The sequence below is a fragment of the Octodon degus genome, unplaced genomic scaffold, assembly GCF_000260255.1.
Source record: "Octodon degus isolate 3935 unplaced genomic scaffold, OctDeg1.0 scaffold00007, whole genome shotgun sequence".
Classification (NCBI taxonomy): Eukaryota; Metazoa; Chordata; class Mammalia; order Rodentia; family Octodontidae; genus Octodon; species Octodon degus.
Window position 1 is genome coordinate 33,208,404 of NW_004524583.1, and position 21,677 is coordinate 33,230,080.

The following is a 21,677-nucleotide window of genomic DNA, read 5'->3' on the forward strand; positions in this document are numbered from 1 at the left end:
TGTGTGTGTGTGTGTGTGTGTGTGGCCAGCTCAGCCCACCAGGGGGCGGGGCTGGCTGGCATGTGGTGCTGGGGGATTGAACCGTGGTCCCCGTGCTTTGCCAAGCTTGTTCCAAGTAGGTGCTTTAGATCACTGAGCCATCTCACCAGCCCCTCTTTCATCATTCTTAAAAAAGAGATTTTGGGGGCCGGGGAGATGGCTCAGTAGAATAAGCGCTTGCCAAGGGCCTGAGTTCAATCCCTGGTTCCACCAAAAAAAAAAAGCAAAACAACCACACTGTACATCTGGGGGCCTGCCCATTAGCTCAGTTGTTTAAGTACCTGCTTAAGCAAAGCAGTCAGGCTGAGGAGTCTATGGTTCAATCCCCAGCTCTTCATGCCTTACCAGACCTGCTCTTACAGCATCCTGAGCCGGCAAAAAAAAAAAAAAAAATCCTTCTGAAACTCCAAATTGTAAGCAACATAACTTTAGTTGCTAAACATATATTTCCTAAACTGCACTGATCAACTAGGCAGAAAAAAGGTCCCTTGTTTAGATAAATATATCTACCATGAGTGGGAGAATTGGAATTCCATGTTTAGAAATAGGTAGATTTGTGTGGGGCATGACAGTTCATACCTGTAATCCCAGCACTCGAGGCTGAGGCAAGAGGATCGCTGCAAGTTTGAGGCCAGCCTGAACTGCACAGTGAAAACTTATCTCAAAAAAAAGGGTGGATTAGGCTGAAAGCGCTTTCACTGAGAGGACTTCGTGAAGAAACACGTGGTAAGAAGGCTTCATGTATAGGGCAGGGATAATGACAGCAGCAAGAGGACATTGGGCGTTGTCAGCAGCCTTTGGGTCCTCTGCAGGCCCTTTCTGGCCAGATACACTTACCAGCAGGCCATAAAGCCATCGGATGTTTCACAAATTCTGCTCACTGTGCAGATTCATTTAGGACAACTTTATGCTTTCTCCATGTCAATTGCATGATCTTTCGTTTCCCATTACTTTCCAGGAGGGATTGTCAAGGCCTTCTTTGTCACAGAATTGGCTTTAACGTTTTATGCAAACAAGTCCCTAGGCACGATGTCCCTCCGCCCCACATACCTTTTCAGTGCTGGAAGTTGTACCCAGGGCCTTGGGCATGTTAGGTGGTACAAGCCATCTCTTTTCCTCTTCTTTCCATTCCCTACTTTTCTCCTTTACTCTCTGATTAAACCCGGGGAATATGTGGGAGTATTTTAAGGGATTAGGAGAATATCTATGCAGAGATTGAACTGGACATAGTAGATCTGCTTACAGTCCCAGCACAGTGGAGGCTGAGATAGGAGGATCATCGTGAGTGTGAGACTAGCCTGGCCTACAAAATGAGCTTAAGGCCAAGCTGAGTTGCTTGACCCAAGTAGCAAGACCCAGTCTCAAAAAGACAATCCCCCCAAAACACAAAGCATCGAGTCTTGACGTTTGGCTGAACAATCAGGTGTGAGGAATGGAACTCTAGCCCCAAGGTAATGCTGTCAGCTGGCCTTGAGCAGGGCCTACCACTATCCAGGGCAGCCTTGTCATTTACATATTTGTCCAAAAGTCAAGAAACACCTTTATTTTTCTTGATATCTAGGATTGATGCTTACAATTGCTCTCTCAAAAGCTGACCACCTTTCCCCCTAAAAATGCTACTGGACTCTTTAATGAAAGTTTTTTTTGTTTTTTGAGACAGGGACTTAACTATGTAGACCAGGCTGGTTATAGGTGTGTGCCACCATGGCCAATGAAGGTTTGCTTTATAAAATTTTTAAATACTTAATGCATGGCTTTAATTGTAAAGTGTAATAAGATAAATATACAAAGTGAGGGGCATTCAAGCAGTCTGTGGCCAGCAGCTATATTTAAAAATATTTTAATTTCTGAATAGGTAATACATGTAATGTTTTGAAAGACAAGGGCTTACAGTGAAAAATCTCCCAGTATTAATTCCATGCACCCTGTCACCCTCCCCACAACCACAGTTGTTTCCAAAAAAAAAAAAAAAAAAAAAAAAAAATGTATCGGAGGGGCTAGGGAGATAGCTCAGTAGAATAAGCGCTTGCCTGGCAAGTGCAAGGGCCTGAGTTCAATCCCGGGTTCCACAAAACCCCAAAAAACCCAAATGTATCCAAGATACAATATGAAAACATGCATAATAGTCATTACAGCATTATAAACAAGATAAACTATGGGAATGTGTATCAATGAGGAACTGATTAGTTACAGTGTACTAGCTGTGAAGTAGAATGAGACAATCTTTATGCGTAAGTATAAAGAAAAAAGCAAAGTACACAGCAGCGTGCATAATACACCATTTGGGTTCTCGCGTGCCTACATGTGCAGCGTGTCCAGAACGAGTGGCTGGGTTGGAGGGTGGAGTGGCGGAAGGAGCGGCAGGGTGTGTGTGAATGGGGGGCGCAGGAGCACAAAGGGCCAGTCCACAGCCCCACTGCTGCAATGTGCAGCAGTGTGTTACCCGCTGGTGGGTAAGCTGCCCTCTTAGTCTCTTTTGGGCGTCTTTCTTAAGGCATTAGAGCTTTTTGTTTCCATAGCAATAATCTTTTGCTATTACAAATAATACTATAATAAATAAGCTTTTACACATATCATTTCACATTTGGTGAGGAAGTTAACATTTGAAAATTAAGTTCCTGGAGGTCAGTACTGTTAGAATTTTGAAAACACTGTCATGTTGTCCTCTTGAAAGGTTGCACCATTTCTCATGCCCAGCAGCCAGCAATTTCCCGAGATGCTTGCTTGCCAACTAGGAGTCTTAAAGGTCTTCATCTTTGCTAGCCTTTTAAGAAAGCATATCAAAAAAAAAACAAAAACAAAAAAAACGTATCGCTGCATTTTAAGTTAATTTCCTTTATTAACAAATGGAAGAATATTTTCACATGTGTAAAATCATTTCTTTGTCTTTTACAAATATAAACTACTCAAGTGATTTAGAGCAAATTATTTAAACTTTTCTTAAGCCTCAATTTTCTTATCAGTGAATTGGGAATAAAAAGAAGGGGGATCTTTGGATGATTAAATGAAATTTGTGCACAACATGCAACAGAGGGCCTGGCGTGAGGTGGCCGACCGTCAGCACAGCAGGCAGACCAGGACAGAGTGAATTAAGAAAGTAGCGTTCATCCCCATCTCCATCACATGCAGCCTTGTTTCCGGGCTGTTCGTCAGAACACAGCCAGATTTTTCCTGGTCTTCAAATAGTAAAGGACTTTTTCCCTTGGAGCCAAATAGTATGTGTGCCGCTGGCAGAGCTGGCCTTATCTCTGGTTTTTTACTTAACCAACGTTGTAAAGAAAGTTGGTCTAATGTGAAGTAAAAACAGGAAACAGAATTCAGGATGTGCATTTCTTTACCGTGGTGGTGGGAGAGTCCCCGTGTGAGTTCAGAGGGATTTGGGAACTCCATTTTGTGACAAGGAGGGGCCCAGGCTCCGAGCGAAGAGCCCTGGAGATCTGGCTTCCTCCGCTCAGGAGCACACTAGTGAATTGACTGTTGATTGCTAACAGAGCAAACTGGCTTTCCCTAAAAAGCCCAGTTAAGTATTTCCTATAAGAAATTATATTTAATAAAGTTCTTTGCAGACAGTCACTCTTGCAGCAGCCAGTACCAGGGGCTATGATTTACCCAAAGCTACTGAGTCATTCTTTACTCTTGTAAAGCCGTGGCTCCCCTTGCAATCAGCTCCCCATATTTTCACATTGCCTTGTGCCTCTTGCTGCTTTGTCCTGCTCTTTGCTCCTCTTCATTTGTGTCTCTTACACTCTGCAAGCTAGTCTCAGTCTTGCTTCTCAGAACAAGGTATCTTCTGTCCTTCTTGTGGAGATGTTGCAGAGTCAGGGCCCAGGCCAGACTGGCTGGGTGGCAATAACAGTTCTGAGAGGGGCGCTGGAGTCCTCAAACTCTCCCATACCCCTTCTTGCTCCTCAGGATCCAAGGGACCACCCCCGGGCAGTGTAGCTTCTGTCCCAGTGGCGGAGTCCTGGAGATCGCAGCCAGAAAGGGGTGCTTACAGTGTGAGACCTTCCATGTGTGTACAATCTTTGGGCATCTGACAGCATCCCATAGCAAGGCCAGGACAGGTGGTGGCCTGTGGCCAAAGCACTAAAGCGTCTGGTGGTGGTGGAGCCAAGCAAGGGCACAGGGCAGGACAAGCTCACAGCCAGAGCCTAAGTGAGAGGCGATGCGGGCGCGCTGGTGGAGCTGGTGTCGCGGTGCCGTCCCAGCTAGGAAGGCACCCTGAAGGCTTCTGCCGAGGCTGTGGCCATTCCCAGCTAGCTGCCTACCCTGAGCCCTCACTGCTACTCCTCTGCAGCACAGTGGGGCGGGTCAGGCCTGGCCACGTAACCCGGGGAGCAGCGGCAGCGGTAGGAACCCTCCGTGTTTTCGCAGTGACCGTGGGCACAGAGCACAGCAGGGCCGTTCAGGTCCTCACATTCGTTCACATCTGAGTGGAAGGAAGGGAGAAAGATACAGGGCTGTAGCCTCTGCCCTGTGATGGAACCCTGCACGTGACGGCAGAGGCTGAATCTCCCCTCCCCCCAAGCCGAGCGGCCCGAGGAAGGTCCAGAAGCGAGAGGAGGTGACCCTGCAGCGAGCCCAGGGCCATCCTCTTCCTTCGCCTTTCTCCCCGGGAGGTCCGCTGAGCCGCCGAGGAAGCCGGTGAGACGCACCTTCTGCCAGGCGCCCACTAGGGGGCAGCAGCGGCGTCCTGGCCGCCCGGGGTGCTCGTGTCCTTCAAGGGCCCCTTACCAACGCAGGCCATGTGCGCTGCGTCCAGCTGGAAGCCCTCGAAGCAGTCGCAGGTGTAGCCCTCCTGCACGCGCACGCAGCGGCCATTCTCGCAGCCATTCAGGATGCCGCACTCTTCTGCCTGCAACCCCTCGAAGGCGGCCAGGGACTCTGGGGGTCAGAAAGGAGCTGCTGAGGCCCTGGCCCTCCAGACCAAATGGCGGGTGATGTGGGTGAAGGTGGCAGGGCAGGGTGGCGCTCCCACGGCACGACGCACTGCCCTGTTCTACATGAGAGGTCCTGGTTTGGGGTTTGATGTGAAGTAGATGCTTCACTGACCCAAGATCCCAGGTTGAGGGGGCGTCTCACCGAACACAAAGCAACCTGATGTGCCCGACCCTCTTCCCTTCCTGAGCACCCTGCACCTCCTAAAAATAACCCCATCCCTGCTGTGGTGGGGTCTGAGCCAGTCCTGTGCAGTGGGCGCCCACCACCCCAGCGCTGTGCCTGACTCGCTCTGGAGGGTGTGAAGTCTGAGTGCCAGCGTCAGCACGGTGGGCCACTAAAGCTACTAGAAATGCTTAGCTCACGTCAGGTCGCGAGGTCAGCTGCCTGGTTCCCTGGCACAGGCAGCTCTGCGTCCTGTGAGTGCGTGCTGAGTGGAGTGGGGGAGAAGACAGGCGGCCCTGTGCCACTCCCCCAGGTTTGTTGAAAAATCTTTTTGAGATGGCTCACTATGCAGTTCAGGTTGGCCTTGAACTCACTTTGTAGCCCAAGCTGGCCTTGAACTCAGCGATCTCCTACTTCTGCCTGCTGAGTGTTGGGATCACAGGCATGAGCCACCATGCCTGGCTAGGAGATGTTTTTTGTACTGGGAATTGAGTTTAGGACCTTGTGCTGGCCAGGCAGGCGCTGTGCCGCTGACCTGTGTACACCTGGCCTCAGGGAGACTTGAGGTCAGAACAGTGTCCTTTATCTTCCCGTATCTCTGTCCCTGTGCTAGCTCATCACGAAGGAGTTGGCAGAACCTGACCCAGGCATGGGAATTCATGTCTTGAGTGCCCCTAAGCAGAGATGTCTAGCTCCCTTCCCTTCCCCTTCCGAGAGCCTGCTGCCAGTGGCTGTTGTCGGGTGGGGGAATGAAAGGGAAGCAGCTTCTGCAGCGCACCTGGATGGATGGCCACGTGGTGGGGCTGGAGTTCGGAGGGCTGGAGGGGTGGCTCAAAGGCAAGGGTGGGGTCCCCTGGGTGTCTGGCCACACTGGAGAAGGGGGGCTCAGGGATGGTGTCCTCGGGGCCCAGGTCGTTGTAGAAGGGGGTCCCATCTGGGCCATACAGACTGTAGTGCAGGTCGTCTGGGCCAGGGCCATACTCATAGCCTGGATGGAAGTGGATCCCGGCCTCCCGCTCTGCCTCAATCCGGGCCACATTGCACAGCTGAGCATAGACCTCTGTGGGGAAGAGGGAAGAGGGCGCTGGGCTCCAGCTCCTGCTGGTAGAGCCTGACTCCCCCAGAAGTGAGGGAACAGAGGGGACCGGGCAGACTCCCCACTCTCCCCAGACAATGCAGATGGAAGATAAGGCCACTTCCCTCTGCTGCCCAAGGTTAGGGGTCCTCCTCAGAGTCGCCTCACCAGAGCTCCTGGGGGGGCACAGGGCACACTGCTGGCTCCAGGCCTCGCCGTCCTGACAGCAGCACTCCGTGTAGGTCGTCTGGCGCCCACGCAGGGGGTGGCTGCACACATCACTGGTGACTTGTTTCCAGCAGATGTCCACGTGTATGTCATGGTCAGGCAGGTCCTCTGGTGGCACAGGACCCAGAGACCCCTAAGTCTTAGCCGGGACCCACGTCCCCTGTGGCCCACGCCACGGCCGCTGACCTGCACTGCTGGTGCTGTTCACACAGCGCTGCCCACTGCGGTCGAGGGTGAGAGGGGGGCTGCAGAAGCAGTGGAAGGAGCCGTCTGTATTCACACACTCGCCGTGCTCACAGGCCAGGTCCTGGCACTCGTCGTGGTCTGCAGTGGCAGGGCAGGGGAGGTGGGGGGAGGGCAGCCGGTCTCACCGCTCACGGAGGGAAGAGGTGCGCCTCCCATCTGCCCAGGGACGTCCTCCCCAGGAAGGGGCCCCCAGCAAGAGGGCCGGCTGCCCGGGACGGAGGGGCAGGACCCAGTCAGTCCTTACCCTCGCACTGCCCGCGGGCGGGGGAATAGTGGTAGCCAGCATTGCACAGGCAGATATAGCCTGGCACTGTGTTGAGGCACCTGCCGTTCCGGCAGAGTCCGGGCCCAAACAGCACACACTCGTCAGCATCTGGAGGGCGAGGGGAGAGGGAAGGAGGCCGTTCCCGCAAGCAGGGGTTCTAAACTGGATGGTCAGTTTGAGTCCCTGCCCTGCCTCTGAGGAGTTGACTGACTGATCAAGTTGCCTGAGTTCTTGGCTTCAGTTTTCTATCTTAAAAATGTGTCTACTTAACCTTTCCTTTTTTTTTTTTTTTTTTTTTCGGACCCGGGGATTGAACTCTGATCCTTGCATTTGCCAGTCAAGCGCTTATCCTACTGAGCCATCTTGCCGGGCTACTCAACCTTTTCTAATCATGGAGAGTTAAGGCTGGATGATCTGTAAAGTACTTGAAATAAGTGCTTGGCAGGAAGCTGCATGCAAGTGGCTTCTGCGGCTAGATGTAGGTCAGTGTAGAGCACCCGCCTCGTGTGCCGAGGCCCGGGTTCCATCCCATGCCGTGTCATACACACGCGTACATGCACACCGTTTCTGTCTCTGTTACCCCCTTCTTAGGACTAGCTTTAGGACACCAGAGGGCTCCTGGGATTCCTGCTGCAGTCATGGAGCCAGGGAAACAGCTGCCCCACCTGGCCTCTAGGCGGCAGTGTCCCCCGCGCTGCCCCTGGCCCGCCACAGCGGGGGTGAGGGTTGTCCAGGCGCCACTGTTTGTTCCGGGATGGCCCAGCCCTGAGCAAGCAGGAATGAAGACTGTGGCGCTCCGGAGGCTCATGGTCGGAGCCTCCTGCCAAGGCTGCAGGGAGCCAGCCAAGAAAGGGTGGCTGGCTGTGTTGCCCAGAGGCCTCCTGAGGACCAGGCCAGGACCCCTGCAGCACATGGTGTCTGGGAGGCTGCGGGGAGTTTACCTGTGTACATGGTCTGAGTAAACGGCCAGTCTCCTTGCACAGGGATATAGCCTTTCCCGCTGGGGCAGAGCTCGCCAAATTCAACTGTGAAGGAAGGGACCTGGGTTTGGAGAGGGAGGGCTGCCCCCTTCCTCCCTCTCTTAAGTGTCACCTCAAAGAGCTGACTAAGAGGATGTGGGTCTTGGGGTCGTACCAGAATCCTCGGATGGGCAGAGCTCACAGCTGTCCCCCCATCTGGCTCCCTCAGTGCAGCAGCATTCAGCCTGCGTGGAGTTTTGGCCCAGGACACTGGAGCAGGGCAGAAGGCCGTCCTGCGCAGAGTAGCAGGCCATGCGGGTGTGGCCTGGGGCGTGGTCCCCTGTCGGGATCTCGGAGATGCTCTGAGCTGTGTGATAGAGACCCCTCGTTACCCTCCTTGCATGACTGTCTCAGGCACCCCAGCTCTTGAATATATCTTTTCAATGTAACATTTATACAGCACTGCAGTTCACACAATGCTGTGACCCCTGGTAGCACGCTAGGTGCTTCCATCCATGCTGTGAGTGGGTACTGTTATCTTCTGTCTGTGACAGTTGAAGAAACTGAGCTCAGTGAAATCAGGTGCTTGCTACAGCTGCGGAGCTCTAGGGGTGAGGCTGGGGTCTGGCTTCCTCTGGTACCCAAGCCTCTTTCTGCCCCACTGCCATCCTCCCTGTGGGCTGCTCCCTGCACCTGGCATATTGGCAGCGTGCTGACCTCCCATCTCCTGGGTATGTCTCCCTCCTCTGCCCTTATTCTGTACCAGGTCCCCTTCTCCCCAGCACGCTGGCGCCAGCGGAGTCCTGGCCTGGCCTAAGCAGAGAAGCCACCTGGACCTGGGGTAGGGAGGCGAGGGGTGAGTCCTGTCCAGCTTAGGTTCAAGTCCTCCTGCGTCAGACAACTCGCGTGGGGTTGAGTGGTTTAGGGACTCTAAGGCTCGACCTGAGGTCCCTGGGGCCATTCCACTGAGCTCCCTTGTTTCGCACATGCCGGACTCAGAGGCCCCTTCACATTCATTCCCCATCTGCTCTTCAAGACTAAGCCAGAGGGCTGGCTAAATAGCTCAGCAGGTTAAAGCACCTGCAAGCAGGCGCAGGGGCCAAGGCTGGATCCCCCAGGCGTGCTGAGATGGCACTTGAGACTGGGTGTGGTGGTGCGCGCCTGTAATCCCAGCTCTTGGGAGATTGTAAACAGACGGATCACTACGAGTCCAATCTAGTAGTGAGACCCTGACCACCCTGTAGACCCTTCCCTAAAAATAAAAAAAATAATAAATTAAAAAAAGACTAAGCCAGGTCCTGCCTGGTCTCCCTCTCAGTGCCAAGGATAGGGGAGGAGATACCCTCTGTAGGCCATGGGGCCATCATGAGTGAGGACAGGTGGCAGGGCATCTGAGAGGTTCCCGGATCTCACCTGCAGCCTCCCGAGGCCGGCAGAGCCCTTCCTTGGCATCATATTCCTCCATGTCACTGACGCAGAGGCACAGGAAGGAGCCCTCTACATTCTCACAGAGCGCCGCCCCACACACGGCAAGCATGAGCTCACACTCGTTCACATCTGCCAGGTAGGAGGGAGGACAGGTGTGGGCACAGGGAGGCAGTCGGGCCTCCCAACCCTTACCTAGCCACTGCAAGTGTTCTTCCCCAGAGAACCACACTACATCTGGCCAGAAGGAGACAAAAGTGGGTATGAATTAGCAGAGAAAAGGGACTGTGGGCAAAGGGGCCAGGAAGAGGAGAGGAGGCAAAAGAAGGGTTGTCCTTTGTTCTGTGAACACAGGCTGCTAGGCTCAGTCCCTAGGGAGAGAGAGGTGGCAATGGGGCTGTGGGGGTGTCCTCCACCCCTTGCTCCCCCTTCCGGCCCAGCAGAGATGGCAGCTACAGGGGCAGATGAAGTTCTTCCTCCAAGCTTCACTTTGCCCACCCACTGGGGACCGACCCATCATGGAACCACGAGGCCCTGATGCTTCTGTTCAGGACAGTCAGGGCCCGTGGAGATGAGTCTGAGGCCTTCCCTGCTCAGGGCTTGGTAGCCTGAAGGCTTCTCACCAACACAGTCCCAGCCTGAGGGTGAGGTCTCAAAACCCTGGTCACAGAGGCAGCGGAAGGAGCCGTCCGTGTTGTCACAGAAGCCGTGGTGCCCACACACGGTGTTACTGGCACACTCATCTACGTCTGGAGAGCGGAGGCCAGGGCAGAGGGTATGAGTGGTCTGCTCACAGCAAGACCTGTTTTTCTGCTCTGTTATACTAAGATGGGTGAAAAGCAATTTCTGAGCACAGGACACTGGCACTGCTTTTCAGTTTTCGTAGAAAGTCTGCTATATGGAAAACACAGCCACAGGAGAAAATTGGAGCAGAGGGTGGGCCCCTGGCCCTACCCCGCGGCTGCTCACCTATGCAGGCTCCAGTCGGGGCCGCGTAGAAGCCAGGCTGGCAGCCTGGGACACAGCGGTAGGAGCCAGGGCTGTTCTCACACCTCCAGGCCCCACACACTGGGTCCTTGTGGTCCTCACACTCGTCAGTATCTGTCCCCAGAGCCCAGAGAGGGCACGGCTGTGACCAGCTAGCATCCCAAGGTCATGTCCCACAACCTCTGGTGCCCTCAGTTGCTCCAATTTACTGTGCTCATCCCGACTCCTCCCTGCCAGGTCCTCTTCACCCCCAGCCTGAGCATCTAGGAAGGGAACTGTACCCAGTTTAGAAAGAGCTCCTGGCCGCCTGTGACACCCCCTTCCCTCCTGTCTCCTGTCCCAGCAGCGGAGTGCTTAATACTTCTGTGTTTGGCACTTGCCACAGTGGGTCGCAAAACCCACTGAGAAGAAATCTGGCACAGGCTTCCTGTTGGTCTCCTTTGCCTATAACTTGGTCCCAGAAAAAGACCCTGAGCCCAGCAGGTGTTTAATGTCTACCAGTCTGGCCCTTAGAACGAGATCGTGCGCTCTGCTAGCACAAAGATGGGGGTCGTCTTCATTTGTCAGACAGTCCCTGAGCCAGCAGAACTGAATAATGATTAACTCGTGCACGGCCGCCTGCTTCCCTCCTCAAGGGGTCCCGGGCTCTGTCCTTCCCCGGTGGCCCTTACCCACACACTCCCCGCTCGCTGGGGAGGGCTGGAAGCCAGCTTCACACAGGCAGGTGAAGGAGCCCTCAGTATTGACACAGCGCCCTCCCAGACAGGGGTCTGCGGCCGCACACTCGTCCACATCTAGGGTAGAAACCTCCGTCAGCTCCCCGAACAGCCCTTCGGAGAGACCCAGGAGGACCAGGGAGGGGCTGAGGTACAGAAGGAAGATCCTAGAGGGCCCGGTGCTGGGGCTGGGGCTGGGGAGCTGGGCATCAGGGACAGAGGGCGCGTGCTGGCTTCCTCCGTGGTGGAGAGGCCCAGGGGCTCCACGTCCCTCCCCAGGACCCTGCCTCGGCATGCGCGTGAGGCTGTGAGCCCTGGGATGTCTCAGTGCTGTCCTCAGATAGACCCCTCTCGGGTCTCAGCCCTGCACCCCCGCCACCCTCTGGCTGTGTGGTGTCTCACCCTGGCAGCTTGTGCCTCGCTCTGCACTGGCAAAGCCGGGTGCACAGAGGCAGAAGAAGGACCCGTGGCTGTTGAGGCACTCGCCGTGGGGCGCACAGTGCTCCTGCCCCGCGCACTCATCCACATCTGAGAAGAAACAGCAGGGGGTCTCGGGGCCTCTCCCCCCACTTGCTGCCCCAGCCTGGCGGAACAGGAGTGCTTACCCTCACACACGGAGCCATTGGCCAGCCGGAAGCCCAGGGCGCAGAGGCACTGGTAGGAGCCTGCCACATTCTTGCACTCGCCTCCCAGGCAGCTGCCCTGGGGATCTTCACATTCATCCACATCTGTAGGGGAGGGGCAGCTGACTGGTGCCACCCAAGGCCAGGATGCAGAGCCAGGCGACCAAGGGCTTGCCGCCTTCCTGGGGAGACTGGGCCGTGGGGCTGTCCCACCCTCAGAGCAGCCCCCGGATGCCCAACGAGCCCGTGAGGACACAGGCCAAGACCCCTCCAGAGCCAGAAGTTGGGTCCAGACAGGACCAGGAAGTTGCATGCTGAACGGTGCCCCCCAGTGATGCCAATACACATGGGAGCCTGGGAGCCTCGCTGGCTCAGGAACCTCGGTCTATGGTCACCTTTCTTTTTTTTTTTTTCTTTTCAAATTTTATTGATAAACATATAGCAATGAGACAGTTTCAAATCAAATATGGTCACCTTTCTGAGAGGGGTGAGGACAGGTGTCCCTGGCCAGCCCACCATCCTCAGAGACAGAGGGCCACTGCCCATCTGCCACCTGAGTGTCAGGGTTGCTCCCTCCTCCCAGGAAGACTCACCTTCACAGGTGCGGCCCAGGGGCCCGGGCCGGTAGCCCTCACTGCAGTCTTTGCAGGAGAAGGAGCCCACCGTGTTGGAGCAGACGCCTGCCGGGCAGACTCCGGGGAAGGCACACTCATCCAGGTCTGAGTGACAGTGTGGTCAGGGACCCTGAGAGGCCACACCGCACCGCACCTAGTGCCTTCTAAGTGGGCAGCCCCAGCTGAGGACCAGGGCAATCCCACCTCTCCTCCCTAGAAAGCTCTTAGGTAGCTCTAGCCTCAGTTTCCTCCTGTCTCTGACCTTATTTCTCCCACCCTTTGGGACCTGGAGATTAAGACAACAGAAGCAAAGGCCCCTTATAGGACTCTAGTCTTGGCCAGAGCCCTCCTGCTGCCCACTTGTCCATCCCGCCCTGCCTCACCAGGCTACCTTCACAGGCTGTGCCTTCCTCGTTCACCCAGTACCCGCTCTCACAGGCCAAGCAGGTAAAGGAGCCCTCGGTGTTGAGACAGAGGCCTTTGGGGCATGAGGCCCGGCTGGCACACTCGTTCACATCTGAAACGGGCCATGGAGTTGTGTATGGGACTGCAGGACAGGCGTCCCAGGGCCACCAGAGATGGGCACAGGGGCTGGGTGGGGGGTGGCGTGGTTGGGGGTATGCGTGGGGTATATGCAGAGGAAGGAGCCAGACAGAACTGCCTGTGGAAAGAGGGAGCTTTGGCTTCTGTACCTCGGCAGCCCTTCTTGTCTGAGGTGACCTCGTAGCCCTGTTCACAGAAGCATCTAAAGGAGCCATCCAGGTTGACGCAGCGCCCGTGGGCACAGACCCCAGGGCTCAGACACTCATTCACATCTGTGGGACAGCAGTTGGGGTGAGGGCGGCCCCCTCCTCTGCTGCCACCTTTGGCAGGCTCCGAGCACCACAACTGAGAGGCCAGGGGATCAGCCGTCAAGAGGGGCACTGGGCCACTCTGGAGAGCCGTGAAGCCACCTGCCTCCTTCCACCCAGGCGGGGCAGGGTCCCTTTCCCCAGCCCCTCAACCCCATCTAGAACACCGAACTCGAGTACATCCTAGAGCAAGGGGCCAGGCCCCAGGCTTAGGGCCGGTTTGGTCTATCTGAGGACACTGGCAATGAGGTGTCCAAAGACCTTGGCTCTGTGGGCCTGATTCTCTGGTCTCCCACCTGCCACCAAACCACCCACGTCCCCAGCCCAACAGTCAGCTTCAGTAAGTGGTGGCAGCGTGAGGAAGGCCAGCCACGCCAGCGCGGCTGTAGTGGTCTCAAGGGCCTGGGAACCATCTGCCCTCTCAGAGCCTCAAAGCATCTACTGAAAACATGGTCCCTCCTGGCATTCTGAACCCTGGTCCTCCTTCCTGCGGGGGCTGAGGGGAGAGGAAACAAAGTCCTGCTCACATGCACCCTCTCCGGAGGAGCAGGACACTGCTGTTCGCAGCCAGGACAGAAGAGCAGAGGGGCCTGGCTGCCAGCTCTCAGCCCCGTCCCAAGACGGCTGCTCGCCCACTGCAGAGGAGCCAGCCAGACACTTGCGACCTTGGGCGGTAGCTTCAGACAGATGTGCCAGGGAGAGAGGGCCAAGAGCATCCTGAAGCGCACCCATGTCATGCCTGCGGTCATCTGGCAACCCAGCTGGATATGGAGGACAATAGCCTCCAAGCCACATCCCAATGCCTGCCTCTGGCCCTGCCCGCGTGTGGGATCAGGCAGCATTCCCAAGGCCAAGCAGCCCTCTCAGTGCCTTGGCAGGCGGCCCTCACCTACGCAGCTCCCGCTCTGGCCCCGGTAGCCCTCCTCGCAGGCCAGGCAAGTGTAGGAGCCGGCGGAGTTGACGCATCTCCCATCCGAGCAGGTGCCAGGCTGACGACATTCATCAATATCTGAAAAACAACAGCCTTGTCTTGGTCATCTCAGAACCACAGCCCACTGCAGCTCCATGACACAGCAGATCCCTGCCCAGCCCTTGGTTGAGGAGAAGGATGTCACTGTCTGCACAGAGGAAAACGGAAAAAATGCGACTCGCCCTGTGTTCTCAACTCCACCTCCCACCCACTGTCCTGGACAAAAGAGAGATGGAAGAACTTAAAAATGAGAAAGGGAAACTCCCTGAGTGGGTGGGCTGTGATCACCACTGGCTGTGGGAGGGTCAGAGAGTGGTCCTGTGAGCTGGCCTGTCTGGGAAGGGCCTTCATTACTCCCTTGGTGAACTCCTAGACCTTTGTAAGCAGTGGCCATTGTGGGGATTGGTTGTGCTTGATGCAGGAGCCTGTGGGACTGCTGCCACAGCTCACCAGAGGGGTCGTGGAGGAAAAATGCACTTCTCTTCCTCAGGAAATGGGGACCAGGGATGGCCCTCCATTGTGGACAGGGTCTGGCTCAGCTTTGAAGCTGAGGGTAGACCACAGGGACAAGGCTGGTGCGTATTCCTACTGCAGCACTGAGATCTAAGGATATCAGACAGAAAGGATGAGCCTGGGCTCCAGCCAGACGGGCAGGGAGGTGAGCAACAGTAAGGGGAAGGAGGGGAACTGTTCCCTTGGGAGTGGTGTGCATTCCTTCCCTGGTGACTTGGCTTGCTGGAAGCCCACTGTTCAAGGTACTAAGGGCTCTGGACCAAAGTCAAGGCTGAACTGCTGGTTTAAACTGTGGGATATTATGTTCCTCTTGCCCATTGTTGGGTCTCCTGCTCACCATTTATGACAGATTGACCAAGCTCCAAAGGAAGCAGGAGGATTTATTTTTCCTAAAACCTTCAGCAAAGGGGCTAAAGCCAGCAGCTGACACTGCAGAGCGGATGCAGACCCAAGGATGGAAGGTGAAAGCTGCTTGTTCTGCAGAGCTCAGGACACACGGAGTTCTCTGTCTAAGGGAACTGGGACCTGCTTGAGCCCAAAGCCTGACCCCAAGCATCCAGAAAAGGGATTTCCAGGGGTGAGTGGCCACGGAGGTGAGAACCTACAGAGAGATGCCCACAGTTCCTAGGTAACGCTAGGATTCTGGGATAAGGCTCATCTTCAGACAGTAGAAAAATGTGAACCCCTATTGAGTTACGGTGGCCCCAGGTTAGGTTGTTCTAAGATGTAAAGACAAGATGAAGGCATCGAGACAGAGATGGAGCAAATGAAGGGTTCAGGACCAGCAATGTAGGCTGCTCTGGAGAGAGCACTCAGCACCATGCTCCTTGGGCTGAGCTCCCGGAAGGAGGACCACAAAGTCATCAATCACTTCAGGGATGCCAGACCTTGGGGATGGAAAGACACTGACATAGAGATCTTCCTAAGTCCATAAAGAAAGTCTTGGGCCTCTCCTGCAGAGACCAAATGACAGGAGAATCAGGGCTTCCCAGAGGAGAGGTCCCTGAGTCTGTCTGACCCCCGAGGTGCCGGGCATGTCTGCTGGAAGTGACGCGCACGGCACCGGCCTGAGCATTGAGAAGGCACGTTTCACCCCCACCTCCCGCCTCCTGGGCATGGGGCTTGTGCCCCTCGGTTCACGTGGTTGGCGGAGCCATGAGCCTAGGGCCGGCGGGGAGCTATGAGCGCTCCCCATAGCATAATGGCAGGTGCCATTAACGGGACAAAGCCCTCAGTTACAGCCCGCAAAGCACAGCTTTGCTCCATGGAGACTGGCCACGTGCTAGCAACTGGCTCTTCCTGTAGGCTACTTCTAGAATAAGGAACCGGGCAGAATCTCACCGACCCGAGGGACACACACAGCACTGAGCAGATACAGGCATGGCTGCTGTGTCCCTGAGATGGGGGCTGCTCGTTAATGCAGCATCTACCTCAGCACGGCACTGCCAGCTCCTTCCCCGGTCCAGAGCCCTGGACAGCAAGGCTGCCATATGAGAGTGGAGAATTTTAATCTAAGATTAAATGAATTTTAATCTAAGATTAAGAAGTATGTTTTAGAAGGTTTAAATTTTCTGGTTGATGGCAGGAACTATCCGTTTATTGCTGTATTCCCAGCCCACTGCTGGCACACAGCTGGGACTCAACAAAGGTTTGCTGACCAAATAATATGCCCAACACTCCCATCATGCTCTTGGTACAGGGCTTCTAGAGAGACTCCAGAGGGACCCATAGCAACAGTCGTACCAGAGGTCAGCTTGCCAGTCTGCTGTCCCGTGTGGCTGGGAGGATCCCTGAGCTTCTTGCCTAGAGATCAAGGAGATGTAACAGTGCCCCGTCTGTTCTTGTGGGAGCACGGGGTGGGGAGGGGGAGGCCACTCAAGCAGGGACTAGCAGCTCAGGGGACCTCCGATGTGGGTGGGGGACAGCGGAAACCCTGGCAGCCTGCAGGAGCATCTATCCCTGTCCGTGGGAACCCAGAGTCCTGGTTCGGCGTAAATGCCATCAAGACTGTGGATGGGCTGCTGTCCAGACCACTCAGCCTTTCACCAGAGCCTTGGGTTTCAGTGGAGAGAGTGGTTTCTTTGTTGGAGAAAGAAGAAAGAGGAAACTGAGTGAGCTCCGGGGTGATGGGCCGGTCTGTGGTTACTGATGGAAAGCTGGAGAAGTGTGCAGACTACGTCGTTCTCTTGACAGTCTGAGTGTCTGCCCAGGGCCAGGAACTCTGCCTGACCTCCCAGGCGAGGTGCATGTCTAGAATCTTTCCTCTAGATGGGCAGGATGGCCCAGAGGAGGGCGATGGGAGTGCAGGAGTCTGGACATGACAAAGGACAGGACTCCCTGACAGTCTGTCTGCCTGCTCACTTGGGGTCTATGCATGCGGGATGGGGCAGAGAGCCCGTGTATGTTAGCTTAACCCACCCGTCTGGTACAGCTGCCGAGACGGACATGATAGTCTCCATTTCCGGACAGGAGACGAGCCAGAGCCAGACCTGTGTATGCCAGAGCCTGTGCCCTTAACACAGACTGGTTCGGATGTTGTATCTGATACTTTAATGTTCTGGTATTTTCTTAATTCATTTCCTTTAGTTTTTCTTGTCAGTGAAATCTAATGTCAAAGCCATAATATTGTGGTACTTAAAAGAGATTATCTGCCAAGCACAGAGCACAGTACCAGGCACATGGTAGGCACCCTAGGTGGCGGGGTCCTCGCTCTCCATTCGCTTGGAAAAGGCCAAATGTCTTTTCCCCTCTGTCATGGGGACATGGGGGGGCAGGCTCTGGCTTTGATCATGCAGTAGCCTGAGTTTTACACAGGGAACATCTAAAAGGAGGCATCAGGAGAAGAAGGTGACACTGTAGGGAAAGACAGGTGTTGGTCCACACCTGCAGCCAACTCTGCCCTTGCTAAGACCTCCTAGGACTCTGGACTGTGCTCCCATGGTATTGGCACTGGCAAAGGGGCACCATCCCTTCGCAGCTACACAAAGTCATCCCTTACCTCCAGGATCCACAAAGTCCCAACCGGGAATGCTAAGCTTGAACCCTGGGCAGACTGTTTTGTTTTGTTTGTTTTCCCAGAGAGCCTTGATTTACCCTCATTTATTCCTGTGCTAACTATTCTTAGCATAGATGACTCAGTTCTTCTGTAATATTTGACACCCCAGCCTGGCAGGAAGGTGGTCATGACACAGGTGCCAGGAGGTTTTCAGAGCTGCTGTGATGGTGGCAGACTCGAGCCGTTCCGTAGAGACCAGCTGGCTCCATCTGGGGAGGGGAGAAGGATCTGGGACCTGTCCCTCCACCTGTTCACCTGCTCATCATTTATTTGTTGGGTCAAGTGTCCGTGCAGGGGTCACCTGAGGGTCTGGCTGACCCCCAGGAGCTCACAGTCTAACAGGCTCTAGCAGGGAAGCCGAGGCTCCCAGCTAGGTGGATTTGTCCTCTACCATGTCAGGAAAGCTCATTTTTCAAAGTAAGGACCAGAGATCCTCCCTGGTGACATGTAGGGGACAGACATGGCACCAGAAGAGTAGCAAGGCAATGCAAGGGCTCAGGAGTTCCAGACACAGTAGGGGCCCAACATCAACGGACCGAGGGAGGGGCAAGGTGGTGGGGCACTGCCCATCCCCTACCTGCCTGCCTTCCCTTGGCAGTCGCCTTTCCTGACCTGAGAGGGCTGGGATTGTGCTCTCAGGGTCCACCCCATCCTGCACACCCCTGCCACTCGTACCACACACACACACACACACACACACACACACACACACACGAGGCCTGACCCAGAGCCAGCCCTGACACCTCTGGCAGAACAAGGACACGGTGCTGAGGCCTAGGCGAGGAAGGCAGGCTTGCTGCAGCCCATGGCAGGCTGGAAGGGGAAGGATGGGGACTGGCCAGACTCCTGCCAACTCCTGATGTGTGTCCCCCATGGGTCCTGTGACCACGGCAGACCGGCAGGCAGGACCTGCAGAAGCCAGCAGAATCCCTGCCCCTCCTGACTCCAGCACACTGAATGTACTGTAGGGTTCTCAAGGACCTTCTGAAAGGTCATTATCTCCCCAGCCCCTAGGCAGCCAGGAAGCTGCGTGGCATGGTATGGGCCTGTCCACTGTCCAGAGGGTGCTGGGGCCCCACGGTGGGCACGTCACTCCCTGCCTAATCCCGTGCAACCTGGCTCCCAGCCTGGCCTCAGCCTGGCTCTAGGCGTGACGCGCCCCGCAGGAAGGCTTAGCTATAACAGATTCCCACTGGCCCAGCCTCCAGCTGCCACTGCCGCAGTCCTTCCTTGCCCCAAGAGTGAGCGGATTCCTACAACACTTCAGACTCCGCGTCCTGTGACTGCTTTCCCTTCCCCGCCCCTGGAGGCATATTCACCGAGACCTCATTTTTGCTCCTCCCAGAACTGGTCTGCTTCACAGAGTCCTAACTGCAGATCAGGGGAGAAAACGCAGGTGAAAAGCCTAGCGCGGCTCCTGCCCAGCAGCAGTGAGAATACCTGCTGCTGCCATTATCTAGGTCTAAGCTCCTCAGCTTGGACTCCTGTGCCCAGGAAGTACTGAAGACAGGTGTAAGACCATGATGAGGCCTCCCCCTGAGCAACGCCCCGAGGGCTGTCAGGCGCGGCTGAGCCAGGCACCCCCCACCCCTGCACCCCTGCAGCAACGCGGGGATAAGTGGTCTTCACTTTGAGAAGTTCTAGTCCTGGTGAAAGAATCCGGAACCGCAGGCGGAGAGCTGCGCGCAGGGACAGGACAAGCGCTCTAGGCGGGGCGGGGCAGGAAGAGCTCCAGGTGGGGTGGAGGACGGCGCGCTGCACTTGAGAGCAACGGAAATGGCGCGGGGTTCGTGGTGACCCCCGCAGAGGGACCTCAGAGGGGCTGCAGCAGCCGGTACACAGCAAAGCAAGCACCGCAGTGAAAGAAAGTGTAGGGTGGCTGCGGGGAGGGAATTACGAGTTCAAGTCCTGCTCTGGCAACTTGGCAGGGCTTTCTTTTTTTCTCTTTCTTTCTTTCTTTCTTTCTTTCTTTCTTTCTTTCTTTCTTTCTTTCTTTTTGTATTTTTAGGGAAGGGTCTACAGGGTGTTGAGGGTCTCACTACTAGATCGGACTTGTGATCTGCCTGTTTACAGCCTTCCAAATGCTGGGATTACAGGTGTGTGCCCAGTGTCAGTTGCCGTCTCAGTGCGACCTGGAAGTGGGGCCGGCACGGCAGGCCCGGAGATCCAACCTCCAGCCCCTGCATCTTTTTTTTTTAAAGGGCTGGAGATGTAATTCAGTAGTAAAGCACCCCCAATTCAATTTCCAGCACTGAAAACAAAAGTGTATCTTATCTTTATGACTTATAGGAAAGACTTTTTGTGGGGCTGCTGACACAGGGTATCCCTATGCCATGCAGGCTGGCCTTGAACTCACTATGTAGCCCAGGCTGGTCTTCAACTCACAGAGATCCTCCTGCCTCAGCCGCCTGAGTACTGGGTTCCAGGTGTGCACCACCACACCATGAAGGAAGTGAAAGACTTCTTAACTAAAACCCCAAAGCATCAAAAGTAAGGCCAAAAGCTAATTTCAATAGAGCCAAAGTAAAGGTTCTGTCCAAAGAAGGGCAGGGATGGGGCTGGTGAGATGGCTCAGTGGTCTAAAGCACCTACTTGGAACAAGCTCAGCAAAGCACAGGGACCGCGGTTCAATCCCCCAGCACCACATGCCAGCCAGCCCCGCCTCCTGGTGGGCTGAGCTGGCCACACACACACACACACACACAAACAAATAAATTAAAAAAAAAAAAACAAAGATGGGCAGGGAGGCAGTGACAGTGCAGGGCGCAAGTGGGTGAGTCATATAGGCTCAGCTGGGTGCTATGCACACCCCAGGCCTCCTGAAAAGCCACAAGAAAAGAAAAGCCATGAGTTTTCCAGCTGCTCTTGGAAAAGTGAGCCAAAGACAGGGACAAGCAATTTATAGACAAGGAAGCCCAAAGGTCAGTTTGTCCAAGATGCTCACACTTACTTGGACATGAATATTCACATGATTTACATTGATTATATATATATATTTCTGTTAATTATACAAGTTAATTCATAGTTGTAAATTACATAAAAACTAATTCATAATTAACTCAAATTTTAAGTCACTGAAATAATGAGGTATCACTTCATGAGAATGGCAAGATTGAGACAGCAGATCCTCATGCCAGTCAAGGGCAGCCAAGCCCCAAAGGCGAGAGCACTTTGACTGACCTCAGCCTCCCTCCTCTTCAGCTGTTACCCGGGCTGACTGGGCCAGGCCTGGCAACGTGGCGTACCTGGGCCAGTTCCCGGGCTGTGTCTGCAGACAGCAGGGCTGCTGGCCACGAACTGGCCCCAGTGCCCTCGGCCCACATAAGCACCACTGTCAAGTCACCGCCTGGTGGCCAGCTGACCCAGTCACCGCTCTTCTGCTAATAGACTCTCCCAGCTGCCACTGCCTGCGGGACAGCATCCAAGCTCCTCAGCCTGGTACTCAAACCACTTCCCAAACTGGCCTCAGCTCCTGTCACTTCCTGCCTGGACCCCACGCTGTAGTCACCCTGATGTCATCCCTGCTCCCTGGCCTGCCAGGCCTGTTCAGCCTTCGGTTTCATGGAGATGGTCCCTCCACTCCCTCTAGTGCCACATGGTGGAGCTTGATACCCTGCGTACGAGGGCATCTGTTGCCAGAGGCAGACCGCGCTTGGGAGCTGGAGTGACTTTGATTCCGTCTCCAGTGAAGCCATAACCAAGTGTGAGTCTCTGGCTGTGTTGGTTCACCTCTCTGAGCTTCCGTTTGCTAAACTATAAAGTGGGTTAGAATGCTGGGCTTTGTATCAGAAAGTTCTGGGATATAAGTGCTCCTTAAACAGCAGCTATTATTATGTGTCCTAGTTTGAGCACCCTCTCTGGGGAACCTCCTGGAATTCTCTCCTTGGAGCCCAGCTGTTGCTCATCTGGATCCCTCTGTGTCCCCATTCACGCTCACTCATCCCAGCATTCTCAGAGCTCTGCACAGTGCCCGGCACACACACACACACACACACACACACGAGGCCT

General features: G+C 55.1%; 1 protein-coding gene across 8 annotated transcripts in view; it reads right to left on the reverse strand.

The window, feature by feature from the left end:
* Positions 1 to 2,191: 2,191 nt before the first annotated feature.
* Ltbp2 (latent transforming growth factor beta binding protein 2) overlaps positions 2,192 to 21,677 on the reverse strand; it is an 88,514-nt gene continuing 69,028 nt past the window's right edge. For 3 of the 8 annotated variants that reach the window (XM_023703601.1, XM_023703597.1, XM_023703591.1), the window contains exons 18-35: positions 14,021 to 14,140; positions 12,973 to 13,095; positions 12,672 to 12,797; positions 12,260 to 12,385; positions 11,649 to 11,771; positions 11,446 to 11,571; positions 10,999 to 11,157; positions 10,310 to 10,441; positions 9,964 to 10,089; positions 9,329 to 9,472; positions 8,091 to 8,282; positions 7,898 to 7,981; positions 6,936 to 7,064; positions 6,632 to 6,769; positions 6,386 to 6,553; positions 5,921 to 6,202; positions 4,774 to 4,923; positions 2,192 to 4,468 (exon numbers count right to left, since the gene is read on the reverse strand). In XM_023703601.1, the coding sequence (XP_023559369.1) occupies positions 4,323 to 4,468; positions 4,774 to 4,923; positions 5,921 to 6,202; positions 6,386 to 6,553; positions 6,632 to 6,769; positions 6,936 to 7,064; positions 7,898 to 7,981; positions 8,091 to 8,282; positions 9,329 to 9,472; positions 9,964 to 10,089; positions 10,310 to 10,441; positions 10,999 to 11,157; positions 11,446 to 11,571; positions 11,649 to 11,771; positions 12,260 to 12,385; positions 12,672 to 12,797; positions 12,973 to 13,095; positions 14,021 to 14,140 (2,594 nt within the window). In that variant the 3' untranslated portion in view covers positions 2,192 to 4,322. Of the gene's footprint in view, positions 4,469 to 4,694; positions 4,924 to 5,920; positions 6,203 to 6,385; positions 6,554 to 6,631; positions 6,770 to 6,935; positions 7,065 to 7,897; positions 7,982 to 8,090; positions 8,283 to 9,328; positions 9,473 to 9,963; positions 10,090 to 10,309; positions 10,442 to 10,998; positions 11,158 to 11,445; positions 11,572 to 11,648; positions 11,772 to 12,259; positions 12,386 to 12,671; positions 12,798 to 12,972; positions 13,096 to 14,020; positions 14,141 to 21,677 lie in introns of all 8 variants that reach the window. The other 5 variants (XM_023703598.1, XM_023703603.1, XM_023703606.1 and 2 more) reach the window with 5 other exon arrangements.